Below are 19046 nucleotides of genomic sequence, written 5' to 3' on the forward strand. Positions count from 1 at the left end.
TTTGACAGACTCTGCTGCAACTTCTGCAAAACTTTCCTCTGAACACTGTGAGGAAAGCTGAGTCAGCTACACCAACCTCAACCTGCTTTTCACACATACAGGCGTTGCTGAATGTTGTGTTATCTGTAAATCTGCAACTGAGTCTTGTGGTTTGTCTCAGTTGCCTAAAGCTATTACGTTTGCACTGTATAGTATGTGAGCAGAAAATAAAATCTGTTCTTACTATACTGCACACATATCTATTAAAAACGTTTTTTTCCATTGATTTTGTTACTAAGATAGAGTATAATCAGGAAGTGATACATTCACATTGTTGTTTGATAAGAAACAATATTTTATTCACACAACAAAAAATGCAACAAATGATCAAGTATGATTATACAACCTGAATATCAGATACTTTTTCATGATATCACAACCATTTGTTGCTTTTTCATAAAGGATTCAAATACATTAATTGAGTACGGTATAATTTAGATGATATATACATATATATATTAGCCAGCACAACAAATGGTGTAAATGAACACACAGAGACATATATTCTGATCATGACGTGGGACAGAGGGTATTATTTATTAATATTGCCTGGAAATATCATAAATGCTCCCATAAGATTGTCAGTAGGTCCTGGACGCATCTTATCTTTATTTTCCAATGTGACAAAAACTTTGTCTGTGCTCTGCAGGTGGAAGATCCCAGCCAGAAAGCTGTTCCACAGAACCTCCTCATTTGAATGATTTGCCCTCGTAGATTTCCGGAAGCATCGGTTACTAGAGGAAACATGTCCGAGATGTTAGAAAGCAAACTCACCACGACATGGTGATTTCAACTGGCCTCTCATGGGAGACACTACAGGTGAATAGGGTAACAATTTGAACTAATAGATATCACCATGAACCTTCCACAGTTACTTACATTAAGACAATTATTTCTTGCATTACAAGTTTTCTGAAATGTTATGTTTAGATATGAAAATGAGGCATTATCTTATTAAATATGTGCTCATTTACAAACATTTCTGAAACAGAAATCTGAACATTAGATAAAGCCAGGTTCAAAATGTTGACATATTAGAGTGAAAGGTTTTTAAAAACCTTTGTATCAGTCCATACACCAGAAAACATTGTCAACAGCCAGAATAAAATCTATCGGCATGTTTTTAAGAATAAAATGTTCTATAAATCAGACTATGAAGGATATGTGAACAAACCCCTCTGTAAAAACCTTCAGAATATAATTAGGAATGAAATTGGAAAGTTTGGTGTATGTTAGTGCTACTCTCAGAGTATGAGAGAAAAATATCATTTAGAGAATTATTGCTATGTAATTATTATAGATGTATTGTAAATGTTCATGCATTTTGCAAGACACTACAGGTGAGTAGGGTAAACATCTTTAACTAATAGATATCACCATGAAACTTCCCCTGCTGTTAACTAACAATAAGACATTTATTTATTTATTTTTATTTATTTGGTTGTTTTCTTTCCCTCAGTCTGAAAGAAGACATTTTATATGTGAAGCAAAATAGCCCCAAATCTCAAAACTGACCAGTGCATGAAGAAACGATGTTTTTGCCTGCTGTGTCTGGCCTCAAATACACAGAAGCGAAGCTACAAACCGGTTGCACCCAAGCAGTCACTTATAAGCACATGTGCAGCATCAGAGGAAGGAAGTAAGGAGCGGTACACTGACTAACCTTTTTGATTTCATAAGTTCTATAGGAGCGTCATAGGCACTGGTGTTTCTCATGACCTTGTGCTGGATAAGCGAACACTCCTGTGCAGCATTTAATGTCACTTTGGAGTAGAGGTAGTAGTAACCGTCCTCCTCGACCAACAACCGGCCGTTTTTGTAGCCCATGTTGTAGGTTACGGTTTCGCTATTTTCCCACAGCACCAAACTGCCCTCCCCTTTTAAAGTGTCGGAGCCTGGGATAAGAAAGACGACAGAATAGTTCAAATCAAGCATTAAAGGAATACTTCACCCCCAAAATGACCATGACAAAATGACCTTATACAATCTTTAGGTCTGAGTGTTCAGAGGGCTCTAACCTATCAGTTGAGCAAAGGGTCTCTGTTGGACATGTTCCAGATTTGGTCGCACCGTGGGAATCTCATTGGACTCTGTTCGAAAAAGCAAAATCAGAACAACCAATCGATTAATGTACCTGAAATCACACGTGAGGTTTTGAATGTGCATGTTTTCAAAAACGTTTCTGTGCAGAAGCAACATTAATGAATACATCACATATTTATGGCGCATCACAGTCATCATCAGTTATGATAACAGAGAGTAACTCATTACCTTTAGCTCCCACTTGACTCATTATGTTGCCACCCTGAAACAGAAAAAGGCGTTAAAGCTGTAAACTCCAACACATGTCAGGCAGTGCAACCCGTGACTCAGCACACACACTTACCTGCTGGCTAGAGGTTTGGGAATTAGACAGGTTCTGGCAGAGAGGGTGAGACTTACAGAGGGAAAGTTCCTGCAGAGAGAGAGGAAAAAAAGAGGGTGAGCATGATGTCAAAAGTTTAAGAGGAGGTAAGAACAGGAAGTGTCATGCCTCATGGAAACCAAAAGAAATTTACAGACAAAAAAGACATATTGTATTTTGACACACAAAAAACCCCCATAAAAAAACACTGATGTATTTTAAATATTGCAGTAGATAATAAAAAATACAATGGCTGGAATAGGGAAGATGCTTTTGATTGGATGCTGTACAGTCTCTAAAGTTTGATTTTCAACTGCAGTGCATATTACATAACATGCAAAGTGCACAGCATAATAGAGGCAGGTGTGTAATAAACATCGTTATGAAACGGTCGTAAAAAATGAAGTTATATTGTGGGTTTGCACTTGAGAGAGAAAAGAAAGGGAAGTAGAACTAGAGAACGGGTCTATTTGGCACATTTGTCATTATGGACCCGTAACTTAAAGAGCAAAATAATGTCAACCCACGTACAAATGTGTTCAGCTGTCCGCTAGTGTGTGGCTCTGGTTATGACGTAGAGGAAAAAAGGGAAATTCTCGAGACTCGGAGTTGCAGGCATCAGTCTCACCTCCGTTTGTTTGTACAGACTGTAGATGAAACATCCCTCGACAACAAGTCCCAACAGGGCGAGTCCCACCAGCAGGTGAAGAAACTTTTGGCCTGCTCTCACCCATCTCAGTTTCTTCCCGCTGGACATGGATACATGGTTGGCTTGGCTGTCCACCACAAACACCTGGGGGTATGAACCCACATCGTCCTCTTCCATCCCTCCAGATCACACTCAAGATGGGATGTGAGGAATAAAGGTCAAAGGGCCTGAAATAAAAGACCGAAACACTCATGAGACATACAGACATGGCCTCAGGAAACAAAGTGATTTCTACATACCCTGACTTCTGCAAGCACACTTTCAGAGACACTTTCAACACATCAATAAATCAAAAAGTGATATCCTATTCTTACAGTTTGTTAAGGTATGTTAAATGGAGATTACCTTGGACTTAAATGTGCACCAGATGTTCCACTGCAGCTCAGTCAACCATGCAGCCGCACAGGATGACTTTCACACACTCCTCTGAAACTCCTTAGGGATGTTAAAGGCCAACAATGTTCTCAAACAATACATCTATATTAGATCATGGCTTATCTAGATGTCTCACCTTCTGAAGAGAAGGAAAATCCTCTGACTGCACCGCAAGTACAGATCTCCGTGCTCCCTCAACTCTTATGTTTCCACGCCTGCTGTCAACTATCACTAATATTGCTTTTGTAAGGAGGAAATGAAGATGACAAGAGAGACAGAGAGAGAGAGAGAGAGAGAGAGAGAGAGAGAGAGAGAGAGAGAGTAGTGTGCAAGTGTGTGCGTGGGGCACTCCCTACGAATAAAGTTATTGTTCCTCAGCTGACACTTCCTTTTCTTGTGTTGACTTAAACACGTTTGGTTTATTTCTCTCAGTATCTGTAGCTATTTGTGCCAAGTTTCTTAGAAACTTGCAAAATCACTTTGTCCAGCTGAGCCATGAATTTGGCACACCTAACGTAGATTTTATGTCCCCATGTCACCCTGCAGCCTTGGGGACCATATTCTATGGTCTCAAGCTTCAAGCAGCTGACTAAGGGTCGGGTTGATGCGGTTTCGTGTAACCCACAACACTACTGGGAGAACACCCATGCTTTCAACAATCATTGAAAAACTCTTTCTTCTAAAAATGCTTCTTTGGATGAAAATGGTTCTTAATGAAACCCTTGGTCTTACAGAGAACCCTTGGAAAGGGGGTTATTCAGAAGCAGTTCTTGGTAGAACCTCATCCCTTCAGGAAGAACCCTTTTAGAACCCTTATTTCTGAGAGTGTATGAGCAAACTGCAGCTCAAGTGCAAGGCCTCGTGTGGCAACACTTTGTTTTTTATGTTTACGGTCACTGTTTTGTTCAAGAGTTGCTTCACTTCATATTCTTGTACTCATACCCCTCATCATTGGTGATTTACCAATGCTAGTTTTCTGTTTTTCGGTAAAAACAGTGCTTTTGCCTGATTTGTTATGCTTGCAACATCCCACCAATGTAATCCTACCCTTCATATGTATGTGGACAACTGAGCAGAAGTGTGTGGGCAAATCTGTTAAAGACATTTTCCTTTCTTTTTGTTCTTCCTCTTATTAATTTTCTTCACATATCTCTAAACAAGTGATACATACTTTCATTTCCCTCTCTTTAACAAACATATCTTTTTCATATGTGCTGTATGGGAAAATGTATATATTCTATTTCTCTGCTGTTAAATGGCGTGTCAAATGTAATGACATTGGAATTATGAAAAGGGATAATTCACACTTTGTTCAGTGTGAAACTCGATCTGTCTTTTTTTTGTTTGTTGTGGAAGGAGTCCGTTTGACATGACAGGCTGCACATGTTGAAACTATACTACATCCACTTTGACTTACACACACGCATGCACACACACACACACACACACACACACACACACACACACACACACACACACACACACACACACACACACACACACACACACACGCACACACTGTGCTCAGTGAAGATAAAGCGTCAGGGAGGACAGGCGGAAGTCTCCAGCCGTGGTGACCCGTTTTTGTTGTTGCAGTTATTGAGAGACAAAGAAATGAACCTGTGGAACCCCACAAGTAACTTTCTCGAACTGATTACAAAAATAAAACTTTAAATAGTAAATAAAACTGATATTTGTGGAAAATGAAAACTTTTACTGACTCTTTTCTTTTTCATTTCATCTCACTTTCCTATCACATGTTAAATAATCATCTATTACCCATTTCACACACGTCCACTGGTCCTTCACAAAATGTGCAGCATTTTTTATTTTCTTCCTATTTCCCAGTTGTGGGTGTTTAACATTAGTACAAAAGAAACACAGACAGCAACTGAAAGGAGGTCCATGGTAAAAGGAGTGTGTGTCACAAACTACATTCTACAGGACTGTCTCAGAAAATTAGAATATTGTGATAAAGTTCTTTATTTTCTGTAATGCAATTAAAAAAACAAAAATGTCATACATTCTGGATTCATTACAAATCAACTGAAATATTGCAAGCCTTTTATTATTTTAATATTGCTGATTATGGCATACAGCTTAAGAAAACTCAAATATCCTATCTCTAAATATTAGAATATCATGAAAAAGTATACTAGTAGGGTGTTCAACGAATCACTTGAATCGTCTAATTAACTCGAAACACCTGCAAGGGTTTCCTGAGCCTTGAAAAACACTCAGCTTGGTTCAGTAAACTAAATCACAAGTATGGGGAAGACTGCTGATCTGACTGCTGTCCAGAGGACCATCATTGACACCCTCCATCAGGAGGGTAAGACACAAAAAGAAATGTCTCAAAGAGCAAGCTGTTCACAGAGTGCAGTTTCAAAGCACATCCACAAAAAGTCTGTTGGAAGGGGGAAATGTGGCAGGAAACGCTGCACAACCAAGAGAGATGACCGCAGCCTTAACAGCATTGTGAAGAAGAGTCGCTTCCAGAATTTGGGGGAGCTTCAAAGACAGTGGACTGAAGCTGGAGTCCAGGTATCAAAAGCCACTGTTCACAGACGTGTCCGGGAAATGGGCTACAATAGCCGTATTCCCATGGTCAAGTCACTTCTGAACTCAAGACAACGGAAGAAGCGTCTGACTTGGGCTATGGAAAAGAAGCACTGGACAGTTGCAGAGTGGTCCAAAGTCCTCTTTTCAGACGAAAGCAAGTTTTGTATTTCATTTGGAAGTCAAGGCGCCAGAGTCTGGAGAAAGGCTGGAGAGGAGCAAAATCCAAGTTGCTTGAAATCCAGTGTGAAGTTCCCACAGTCAGCGATGGTTTGGGGAGCCATGTCAGCTGCTGGTGTTGGTCCACTGTGTTTCATCAAGCCCAGAGTAAATGCAGCTGTGTACCAAGAGATTTTAGAGCACTACATGCTTCCGTCTGCTGAAAAGCTCTATGGAGATGAGGAATTCATTTTCCAGCATGATCTGGCACCTGCCCACAGTGCCAAAACCACCAGTAACTGGTGTACTGACCATGGCATTACTGTCCTCGATTGGCCTGCCAATTCCCCTGACCTGAACCCCATAGAGAATATGTGGGGTATTGTGAAGAAGAAGCTGAAAGACACCAGACCCAACAATGCTAATGAGCTAAAGGCCGCTATTGAAGCATCCTGGGCATCCATAACACCTCAGCAATGCCACAGGCTGATTGCCTCCATGCCACGCCGCATTGATGCAGTAATCCGTGCAAAAGGATTCCCAACCAAGTACTGAGTGCATTAATGGACATTTTCAAATGTTTGATTTTGTTTTGCTGTTATAAATCTTTTTTTTTACTTGGTCTGAGGAACTATTCTAATTTTTTGAGATAGGATTTTTGAGTTTTCTTAAGCTGTAAGCCATAATCAGCAATATTAAAATAATAAAAGGCTTGCAATATTTCAGTTGATTTGTAATGAATCCAGAATGCATGACATTTTTGTTTTTTTAATTGCATTACAGAAAATAAAGAACTTTATCACAATATTCTAATTTTCTGAGACAGTCCTGTATTTCAGTATGTGAGCGGCTCAGGGATTCAGCCATTTTCTTTGGTTCTTGGCATTCCTTATGCCTGGTCTGAATCTGCAGTGATGAAGCTGCTAGGCACCATGGGAAAGAGGACTTGCACCCTTAGGAACAGAACAGTAAGTCTTAAAAGTGAACCAGCATGCAGTGTTTAATTTGGACCGCAAAAAATACCAAGAATTTAATAAAAAATGCTCGGCTCACATGTAATATATGTCAAAATTACCGTGTGACACTTCACCTGCCAGTGATGGCTCAAAATGATAATAATTCATAATTATAATAAAGTGTCCAAAATCAAAATGTACTGCTCATTCCAGAGTAAACTGTAAGCCCTTTTGTTAGAGGACAGATTGACACGTCACAGTTGGAAAATCACATGGGTAAATTATAAATATAATTATGAGATCCATTTAGCTGCTTCACTGTCATGGCTTACTGGCGCACTTGAACAGAACGGAGCCATCATTACTGTTATGACGAACATTTTTGCTTTTCCTACAATGAAGCCAGAATGTCTGCTGTGAAAAAGGCCCGGTGAAAAATATGGTTCTAAATAGGGAATCTAAATAATATAATTTCTCATTTGGGCTTACTGTATGATACATGCAGGTTAACCCAATTTACCATCAGGCAACAACTGGAGTTGAAAGCTATGTTGTAAATATTCATAAACTGTACAAACTCTCACTTTCACAGCTGCAGATATGAAAATGATTCAGGAATAGGTTTGTTTGATGTGAGCTTATTAGCAACCATTGACAATATTTACTGTCACTGTGAATGCTTACCAGCTGGCAAACCTACACAACGTTGAGTTATTACTTGCAGCTACGTCTACCCTGCTGTGATGTGTGAAAATTATCTGATGGATCTGAACTAAATGGAGTGCGACAGTAGCTACGGCATGTTTCTGACACAGCACACAACAATAGAAAGTGTTGAATGAATGAACTCTAATGAGTGTTTGCATCCTCCCAAAGTGTGTGTCTAGTAAGTACATCAAGAAGGAACTGTCAAGCTCATCAAGTAAGGGAAAGGTAGGCCTGGGTCGGGAAAGGATGTTCTGGTTCTCCTGGGTCTGGGAGAAGTTTAGGAAGTGATCAAGCCCACAATGGGCCAGCTTCCCCACTATAAGTATATATTTGGCAACCCGAAGCTGGATCAATGTCAGTCACAAAATACACAAATTATAATTAACAAAGTAACAGTATTAGAAACATGGCCGTAGTGGTCCGGAGATAATGCTCATACTAATAGTTACAAAGGTAACAATAAAAGCCTGACCCTACTGACCTGTTCTGGAGGTCTTTTGTCTTGCAATAAAGGAACATATGAAAACTAAAATCTTTAAGAGGATGCACCTTCTCAGTATTTGTTTGTGCTGCATAACATAACATTTTAACCCTGAAGGTAAAAAGGTACCGCGCACACAGCTCTTCAGGACAAAGTTGACTAACAGGAGTGGGTCATACGGGAGCTGAGTGAAGACCTCAGGCCTGCAGTGATTGGAGGAAGATTGCAACTCTTCGTCCTCTGATTGGCCGGCAGCATCTTCCTTGTTCAGGGGTCTACACCCAATCATGACATCGCAAAGTTCTGCTGCGGAAGAGAGCTGCGAAGGAGATGGCTGAACTTAGATAGCCCTGTGTTTGGGAATATCTTCACCATGGACCTTCTCCGGACGAAAGAGGGCAGGGGAGGACGGCTGCTCGTCCTTGCAGTAGTGTTTGGGTGGTGTGCAGGGGCTGTGAGCTGTTTCGGACAAAACCTAGACAGCGAGTTCACGTTTCTGCTGCAAGCCGGAAGATCCGAGTGTTTCTTTCAAACAGCAATAAAGAATGGGACGATGGAGGTCGAATATCAGGTAACTGTGTGTGTGTGTGTGTGTGTGTGTGTGTGTGTGTGTGTGTGTGTGTGGTCAGCAGACATACACATACTCACTCAGTGTGTTCACATGTACGTGCTCTCTGTTAATGGCTTATAGCAGCGATACAGGAACACGATGTGTAGGGCTAACAGTCTCTTACTCTCTTAGCTAGCTGACATGCTGGTAGTGTATTTGCATATTTTCTATACGCATTAAACTTGAGCTGTAAGCTACTGGCAGTTTATATTCCTCCATTAACTTCATACTGTGGGAGTTAACGTGCATATACTAACAACCCCTGTACAGTAGCTTACACATTTTCCAGAAACGGTAAAAAAAAATAAAGAATAAAAAGTAAATCCATAACGTCAAATCAAACTTTATTTGTCCAGCACCTTGTTGTGCAATATTGCAATAATAGAAGTACTTCCCGAAAGAGACTATGAAGTGATTCACTTAGAAAGATGAGTGATAACAAAATGCTGAAAAGGAAGTAAGTTATTAATAGCCTCCACACATTGGTCATAGTAAGTTTGACTGAGTCACTATGTAAATGATGTACACGTATGTGTGGACGTTTCAGATCCTGGTAGCCTCTGATCATCCAGCAGGTTGATCCTGACCCAGAGAACAGCTAGCAGGCCAGTGCTGGGGGAACAGGGGCTCAGAAACGACAAAAAAAACAACAACATTAAATGTCTCCTGTCTGACATTTAATCAGGCACTAGTTGTATCTATCCGAAGATCAACAAACAGGATGTTCAAGTCGGTACATAGTATTGATTTACAGAATGCCCACTCATCTCTGAATCTTTGAGTTGTGGACAAGACAAGACATTGGAGGATGTAATCTAAGGCTGTGGGAAACACTGATCAACATTTTTCACCATTTACTGACATTTTATAGACAACTAATTAATTAATTGATCCAGAAAGCTATTGACAGATTAATCAACAATGAAAGTAATTGTACGTGCAGCCCTACTCAAGTCTACTGCTGCAGCTAACAATTATTTACATTGGCCATTAATTAATCTGCAGAGATATTCTCTCCTTTCATCATTAAAACATTAATGTCTATCACAGTGTCCTAGAGCCCAAACTGACGTCTTCCTATGTCAAAAAATATATATTTATGTTCAATTTACAGAGGTTGAAGAAAATGAGTAAATAATCACATTAGAGGTGCTGGAAATACTGAAAATTGGTTTTCTAATTGTTTCAGCTCTACTTCTGTCTAGGGCCGCTACTAACAATTATGTTTGCTATTGAATAATCTGCCGATTGTTTTTAAGCTTCAATCGATAAATCATTTGGTCTATAAAATACCAGAAACTAGTGTAAAATGTCCATCCCAGTCCAAGCTGATGTCTTTAAATGTCCTTTTTCTGTCAGTCCAAAACAGAGACATTCAGTTTAAAATGATTTAAAAACAAAAAGTAAAGCAAATCAAAATAGTTGTCGATTATTTTCCTGTCGATCAACATGATGAGTCAACTAATCGTCTACTTCTGTCCAACACCATATAAGTCACTTAAAACACTTATTTACACAGCAACACCTCTTTACAATGTAAAGATCCATGAGTCAGCAGTGTGTTTGTTTAGTGGGAGAGTCTCAATCTAAGAGAGGACAATACGCTCTCTCTTTAAAAGCACACGTAAACTCTCTTGGAAATGTTTGTCTTGGGCCATCCTGGTGACCTAGTGGTTCAGACGGACACCACGTTTCCGCAGCGTGCCTGGCACCATCCTGGGACCTGTGCTGCATGTCATTTCCTCTGTCTCTCTTCACATACAGAATTTCCTGTCTGTATATGAAGCTTTGTTGCTCAGTGGGTGTATGTATTTGTGTGTGCACATGCAGGTGATAGCGGGTGCTGGTATGGATGTAGACTTCACCATCATCTCTCCAGAAGGCATCCGGCTCATCGACGAGTATCGACGCTCCGACGGAGTCCACGTGTTAGTGCTCCCTCACATTGGCCTGAATCCTTGGTCATGTTTCATTATTACAGAGCCAGCGGTGTTGGATGTGTCTGTTTATCCTTCACTTTATTTGTTGTTATTCCAGGGTGGAGCAAACAGTGGAGGGAGACTACGAAATCTGCTTTGACAACAGCTTCAGTCACTTCACAGAGAAGATGGTGTTCTTTGAGATCATCATCGATGGCCATGGAGGAGATGTGGGTGGAGATGAAGAGTGGCCGGGATTAGAGGAGCCTGACGGAAGTGTTCTGGAGTACAAGCTGGAGGACATCCGGGTGAGATGTTTGTTTGAGCTTTAGAGATTAATTCACAAAAGGAAATCTAGTTCACTCTACAGCTGACCTGAAAAAAACCCTGCTGTTGGCATTTATATGCTCAACAAATGTCTACACAACATCCGGGGAATAAGAGGAAAGATACTTGTAACGGGTTTGTGAAATGCCCTTTCACATTTAAATTAAGCATGGAGAGTGTGGAGACAACTTTCTTTAGGTTTAGATCTGTCCCCTTGCTCCTGTAGTACATGCATTTGGACCAAATACTATTAAATATAGATGTTCAAAGAATACGGCTAGTATTATTATAAATGTTCTTATTGTCACCAAATCCCATGAAAACACCAAAACCAACAATCCACTGATCCTACTAACACGTATAGTGTGTGTAGCCTAAACCTGATGAGGTTATTCCTCTGTGCCCTAAAGCTCCATTGTTTCCCAAAAAAAAAGCACTTAAGGGAGCCACAATTTAGCACTGGGTGACATGTTCATAGTCCTCAACAAATGCACCATTTAGTCCTGTTTTATTAATGTTCGCTAATAACTTCAGTGACCAGTTGTTTTGTGAAATTATTTAGCTTTTTTAAAACTATATAAAGACTTTTGTCTTTAGTAGGAACAACTTGAACGTGTGGCTGAGTCCTCCAGACATGCTGGTCGAAAGGGAAAGTAGTGGGGGGGGGGGGGGGAGAGTTTCTGGGGATCTGCTGACAATATGGAAAATATAGCACAACATCAGCCTTAACCTTTTAACTAGTACGACTTCTTACGGATAACACAGCTGGAAAGATTCTCTGCGTCACAGTGGTATTTGCATGACCCAAGATTGGGATTTGTCAGCTGACAGGTTGACATTTAACTCAAAACCAAAACTAACACGTCTGCTAAATTCTGTTGAGGCGAGTTGTAGCAGTCAGCTACTGGTACCACAACCCTCAAAAGAGGAAGTGTCGACAATGATTTAAAATTCTGTGTATTTTTCAGACCATCTTCTCAGTCTCCTACTTCCACTTCTTCCTCATTGCAGCCCTAAAGCTTACGTCACATTTTCCTCAGGAGTCCATGGATTCTCTGCACAGACGCTTGGAGCGCAGCCGGCAGATGCAGACGGTGTTGCGGGCTTTCGAGGCACGGGACCGAAACCTTCAGGAAGACAACCTGTGGAAGGTCTCGTTCTGGTCCTGTGCCAGTGTGCTGGTGATGCTGTGTGTGGCCCTTACCCAGGTAAATGGACCACTGACACGCCACTAGAGATGTACCCAAATCCGAATACTTTACTCGGGAAAGCACAAGTAATTATTGTCTTCTACCCGAAGTTGCTCGTTCCTCCCCCCCCTCCTAGAAAAAAGCTGTGATTGACATGACTGTGTCCACCAACGGTGCCACCACTCTGTTAACTTACATAAGAACTTAATTTAGTCGTTTCAGTTACTACAAATTATTGAAAAGTGATGGCTATATTGTGTAGTCGCCCCCAGCCCGAACCCGCCGAGTCAGCGCACAGCAGGCAGCGAACAACAACATGAAGCTAAGAATCTGTAGTTTTTATCTGTATGTGTTTAAAAACAAAAATGTAAAAACACAGTTGAAATATTATAAGAAAAGCGTTTTATCTTGTATTTCAGTCAATATTTATCTGTTTAAGATGTAACAATGTTACTTAATGTTGTTCAATGTCTCCCAGTTAGACGGCTGATGGTGGTTGGGTTCAGACAGTTCACAAAACTTAGTTTAGTTTTAAAGAGAGATGAAAAGTATATATCTGTATATACTATATATATCTGTATATACTATATATATATCTGTATATACTATATATATCTGTATATACTATATATATCTGTATATACTATATATATATCTGTATATACTATATATATATATCTGTATATACTATATATATCTGTATATACTATATATATCTGTATATACTATATATCTGTATATACTTTATATCTGTATATACTATATATCTGTATATACTATATATATATCTGTATATACTATATATATCTGTATATACTATATATACTATATATCTGTATATACTATATGTATATCTGTATATACTATATGTATATCTGTATATACTATATATATCTGTATATACTATATATACTATATATATCTATATACTATATATCTGTATATACTATATATACTATATATCTGTATATACTATATATATATATATATATATATATATATATACTATATATATCTATATACTATATATATATATATATATATATATATACTATATATATCTATATACTATATATCTGTATATACTATATATACTATATATCTGTATATACTATATATATATATATATACTATATATACTGTATATATCTGTATATACTATATATCTGTATATACTATATACTGTATATCTGTATATACTATATATATATATCTGTATATACTATATATACTATATATATCTATATACTATATATATCTATATACTATATATCTGTATATACTATATATACTATATATCTGTGTATATACTATATATATATATCTGTATATACTATATATATCTATATACTATATATCTGTATATACTATATATATATATATCTGTATATACTATATATATCTGTATATACTATATATCTGTATATACTATATATACTATATATCTGTATATACTATATATCTGTATATACTATATATATCTGTATATACTATATATATCTGTATATACTATATATCTGTATATACTATATATCTGTATATACTATATGTATATCTGTATATACTATATGTATATCTGTATATACTATATATATCTGTATATACTATATATACTATATATCTATATACTATATATCTGTATATACTATATATACTATATATACTATATGTATATCTGTATATACTATATGTATATCTGTATATACTATATATATCTATATACTATATATATCTATATACTATATATATCTATATACTATATATATCTATATACTATATATCTGTATATACTATATATACTATATATCTGTATATACTATATATATATATATATCTGTATATACTATATATACTATATATATCTATATACTATATATCTGTGTATACTATATATACTATATATCTGTATATACTATATATACTATATATCTGTATATACTATATATATCTGTATATACTATATATCTGTATATACTATATATACTGTATATCTGTATATACTATATATATATATCTGTATATACTATATATACTATATATATCTATATACTATATATATCTATATACTATATATCTGTATATACTATATATACTATATATCTGTATATACTATATATATATATATATATATCTGTATATACTATATATACTATATATATATATCTATATACTATATATCTGTATATACTATATATATATATCTGTATATACTATATATATCTGTATATACTATATATCTGTATATACTGTATATCTGTATATACTATATATATATCTGTATATACTATATATATACTATATATCTGTATATACTATATATCTGTATATACTATATATCTATATATACTATATATCTGTATATACTATATATATATATATCTGTATATACTATATATCTGTATATACTATATATACTATATATCTGTATATACTATATGTACAGTATATCTCAAAAGTGAGTACACCCTTTAGATTTTTGCAAATATTCTGTTATATCCTTTCAGGGGATAACATTATCCTACTGAAACTTTGATATAACTTAAAGTAGTCAGTGTGCTGCTTGAATAACAGTATAGATTTATTGTCCTTTGAAAATTACTCAGTACACAGCTGTTAATGTCTAAACAGCTGGCAACAAAAGTGAGTACACCCCATAGTGAACATGTCTAAATTGTGCCCAAAGTGTCAATATTTTGTGTGACCACCATTGTTATCTAGCACTGCTTTAACCCTCCTGGGCATGGAATTCACCAGAGCTGCACAGGTTGCTTCTGGAATCTTCTTCCACTCCTCCACGACGACATCACGGAGCGCACGGATGTTGGACACCTTGCACTCCTCCACCTTCCTCTTGAGGATGCCCCACATGTGCTCAATTGGGTTTAGGTCTGGAGACATACTTGGCCAGTCCATCACCTTAACCTTCAGCTTCTTCAGCAAGGCCGTTGTCATCTTGGAGGTGTGTTTAGGATCATTATCATGTTGGAAAACTGCCCTACGGCCCAGTTTCCGAAGAGAGGGGATCATGCTCTGCTGCAGGATGTCACAGTATATATTGGAATTCATGTGTCCCTCAATGAAATGCAGCTCCCCAGTGCCGGCAGCACTCATGCAGACCATGATGCTGCCACCACCATGCTTGACTGTAGGCAAAACACATTTGTCTTGGTACTCCTCACCAGGGTGCCGCCACACACGCCGGACACCATCTGACCCAAACAGGTTTATTTTGGTCTCATCAGACCACAGGACATGGTTCCAGTAACTCATGTTCTTGGATTCATTGTCTTCAGCAAACTGTTTGCGGGCTTTCTTATGCATCGGTTTCAGAAGGGGCTTCTGTCTGGGGCGACGGCCATACAAACCGATTTGATGCAGTGTGCGGCGTATGGTCTGGGCACTGACAGGCTGACATCCCACTTCTGCAACCTCTGCAGCAATGCTGGAAGCACTCGCACGTCTATTTTTGGAAACCAACCTCTGGATATGACGCTGAGCACGTGGACTCAACTTCTTTGGTCGACCCTGGCGAGGCCTGTTCCGAGTGGAACCTGTCCTGGAAAACCGCTGTATGATCTTAGCCACTGTGCTGCAACTCATTTTCATGGTGTTGGCAATCTTCTTATAGCCAAGGCCATCTTTGTGAAGCGCAATAATCCTTTTTTTCAGCCGCTCAGAGAGTTCCTTGCCATGAGGTGCCATGTTGTCCAGCATTCAGAGAGAATTGTGCCCAAAACACCAAATTTAACAGCCCTGCTTATCATTTACACCTGAATCCTTGTAACACTAACGAGTCACATGACACCAGGGCGGGAAAACAACATCATTGGGCACAATTAGGACATGTTCACTATGGGGTGTACTCACTTTTGTTGCCAGCTGTTTAGACATTAACAGCTGTGTACTGAGTAATTTTCAAAGGACAATAAATCTATACTGTTATTCAAGCAGCACACTGACTACATTAAGTTATATCAAAGTTTCAGTAGGATAATGTTATCCCCTGAAAGGATATAACAGAATATTTGCAAAAATCTAAAGGGTGTACTCACTTTTGAGATATACTGTATATCTGTATATACTATATATATCTGTATATATTATATATATCTGTATATACTATATATCTGTATATACTATATATATATCTGTATATACTATATATCTGTATATACTATATATCTGTATATACTATATATCTGTATATACTATATGTATATCTGTATATACTATATATATCTGTATATACTATATATATCTGTATATACTATATATACTATATATATCTGTATATACTATATATATCTGTATATACTATATATCTGTATATACTATATATCTGTATATACTATATATATCTGTATATACTATATATATCTGTATATACTATATATCTGTATATACTATATATACTATATATCTGTATATACTATATATATATCTGTATCTGTATTCTATCTCAATACTGATACAGATAATGTTGTTGGTTGACCAAACACAGCACTTCATATTTGAATCCCAGAGTTTGAATCGTGTACCCAACATTTCTCTCTCCACTCACAGGTCTACACTGTCCGTAAACTGTTCGAGGATAAGCGGAGGGTCTGCACATAGAGGGATTATTTTGCCTACGAAGGAGAACAATCCAATACAAGATGTTCAGCTGGTTACCCATTCAGACTATGCTCCATTATCTTTTATTTGGGCTACATCAACACCAGCTTTCAACATCAGTTTTAGTGAATCTTTTTTACTTCTAAAATCTTGTTTTATATCAGTTTGTGAGCAATAATGAAACACCATTAGGTAAGGCTAAGCAGATGAGGAAGTTGGTTATTTAAATGTTATTTAGTGCCTTTAATGTCAAATCTTACCACAAATTAATGAGGGCATGCATTTTGAAAGGTACTGCCTACATAGACGGGACAATAGTTGTCCTACGTTTCTGAGGTTTGTGGAATATTTCGTTAAAGGTGAAATCCTCCTTATTAAAGGGTAAAGGTCCAACACAACTCAAAAGCTGATCCGCAGAGCTCCTAGTCTGCTGGTTTACAAGGGATAACAATGTGCAATAGTGTTGTTGCCGTATTTGTTCTTCCTGACCGTTTACGATCTTTGCATTCAATTAGTGATCTGTCCGTCTGACCAGGTTGATGGTTAGTTCTTTTGAGACATTACTGATTTATTTTCACATGTCAAGTCCATGCTGACGTGTTGACAAATAAGAATGAGGGGTGATTTTTGAAGTGTAATTGCCAATAATGTACAATGTGTCAGTACTCTTCCAGACAAATATGTAGTACGTATGTGTACGTCAGTTCAGAAATGCATCAGGATAACTCGGTGTGAACATCCTGATTGTTATATTTGCGTTTGCGTGTCTCTGGCTTCTGTTCGGTCTTCTTGATGATCAAATTTGTGTCAACTGAATGAGACGTTTTCATTCTGCTCCGGCAGCCACTGTGTGTGTGTGTGTGTGTGTGTGTGTGTGTGTGTGTGTGTTTTTCTTTTTACAAGAACAGGCTTTTATCAAATATTCTCTAGAATAAGTAAAAATCAGGTTTACATGGGGATCATTGATATAAATAAATGCATTTTTTTACACAAGAAATACTTGGTTTGATGTGAGTTGTCTTTGACGAATAAAAAACGTGTAATGTTTTTAAATGTGTTCTGTGATGACTTCAATATTGTTCATGTAAATCATGAAAACAACAGTGCTGTTAACACTGACACATTTCATGATCTAATGACAGCATTTGCAGTTTGAACAGTTTTTTTATAAAGACCCTGCTCGTCAGTGTACAGTATTTTCCCCAGAGCTTCTTACAGACGCACTTTATTTCTGCTGATGTAGCGCCCCCTAACGTCTGACCTTAAAAACGTACAGAAACGTTGACATTATCTGACATTAAGTTAACGATGCTATAAAGGTTAATTAACTGCACTTGTCGGTGAGTAATATCTGAAAAACATTTTTTTAAGTAACCAAATTGCCAAGTTACTACATTGAGGCATTGTTGCTTTAATCATTCAGTGTAAAGACTCATGTGGCTGCCAGAGAGGAGCTTATGAGGGAAATTAAAATGTATAGTTCAGAGAATACAGACTACATTATACAGACACACAAAAATGTAGCAGGAGAGTAAATTACTTTAACCTTTAGTCTACGAAGGAATAATAAAAGAGACTTTTGCCAGTTTTGTTTCAAGATGCAGTTTCTTGATGTTTTAATTTGGCACACAGAGATTGTTCTTCCGTTTCCTTGTTGACTCATCCACCCTCAGATTTGACAAGTGAGGAAATATGAGACAGATCATTTCAGTAGTACTTAAAAACAATGATCAACAATGAACACTATATTAAATACTAGAAACACAGTGAAAGCTTAATAACACGCCTGTATGTACAGAGGTAATGAGTTCATTCTGCATCTTCCCCTTCCTCATATATCCAATAGAAAAACCAAGTATCTAGTTAGGACATCTTCTAAAGTCAGACTCTTCCAGCTCGTAAATGAGCCCGCTGTGTGGCTACAGAGTCCAAGTCGCAGTGCTTGACGTCCGAGTCTCCTTCACCAGTGGTTGGGACGAGAAGGGACGTGCGGAGG

General features: G+C 37.6%; 2 protein-coding genes across 3 annotated transcripts; one reads left to right on the forward strand and one right to left on the reverse strand.

Annotated features, from left to right (window-relative positions):
• Positions 1 to 543: 543 nt before the first annotated feature.
• On the reverse strand, positions 544 to 3758 carry LOC115011837 (tumor necrosis factor ligand superfamily member 14-like). Of its 2 annotated transcripts, XM_029437080.1 has the most exons (8): positions 3664 to 3719; positions 3498 to 3578; positions 3072 to 3319; positions 2426 to 2494; positions 2311 to 2344; positions 2058 to 2129; positions 1703 to 1934; positions 544 to 773 (listed from the first exon to the last, which is right to left on the reverse strand). In XM_029437080.1, the coding sequence occupies exons 3-8, from the start codon at positions 3267 to 3269 to the stop codon at positions 572 to 574; spliced, it is 807 nt and encodes a 268-aa protein (XP_029292940.1). In that variant the 5' UTR covers positions 3270 to 3319; positions 3498 to 3578; positions 3664 to 3719; the 3' UTR covers positions 544 to 571. The 2 variants fall into 2 exon arrangements, with proteins under 2 accessions (XP_029292940.1, XP_029292947.1); XM_029437087.1 differs by lacking the exon at positions 3498 to 3578 and having other exon boundaries at positions 3664 to 3758.
• Positions 3759 to 8668: 4910 nt separating this feature from the next.
• tmed1b (transmembrane p24 trafficking protein 1b) lies at positions 8669 to 18098 on the forward strand. The gene is made up of 5 exons (XM_029434026.1): positions 8669 to 8961; positions 10831 to 10928; positions 11038 to 11227; positions 12287 to 12454; positions 17000 to 18098. The coding sequence occupies exons 1-5, from the start codon at positions 8764 to 8766 to the stop codon at positions 17048 to 17050; spliced, it is 705 nt and encodes a 234-aa protein (XP_029289886.1). The 5' UTR covers positions 8669 to 8763; the 3' UTR covers positions 17051 to 18098.
• Positions 18099 to 19046: the final 948 nt, after the last annotated feature.

Source organism: Cottoperca gobio, chromosome 1, assembly GCF_900634415.1.
Source record: "Cottoperca gobio chromosome 1, fCotGob3.1, whole genome shotgun sequence".
NCBI lineage: Eukaryota > Metazoa > Chordata > Actinopteri > Perciformes > Bovichtidae > Cottoperca > Cottoperca gobio.

Coding starts and splice junctions, on each gene's coding strand:
- LOC115011837 (XM_029437087.1), bottom strand. CDS start 3,269: ATGGAAGAGGACGATGTGGGTTCATACCCCCAGGTGTTTGTGGTGGAC. Junction 2,345..2,425: donor CCCAAACCTCTAGCCAGCAG/GTAAGTGTGTGT, acceptor TTTCTGTTTCAG/GGTGGCAACATAATGAGTCA. Junction 1,935..2,057: donor ACCCTTTGCTCAACTGATAG/GTTAGAGCCCTC, acceptor TTCTTATCCCAG/GCTCCGACACTTTAAAAGGG.
- tmed1b (XM_029434026.1), top strand. CDS start 8,764: ATGGACCTTCTCCGGACGAAAGAGGGCAGGGGAGGACGGCTGCTCGTC. Junction 10,929..11,037: donor CGCTCCGACGGAGTCCACGT/GTTAGTGCTCCC, acceptor TTGTTATTCCAG/GGTGGAGCAAACAGTGGAGG. Junction 11,228..12,286: donor ACAAGCTGGAGGACATCCGG/GTGAGATGTTTG, acceptor CATTTTCCTCAG/GAGTCCATGGATTCTCTGCA.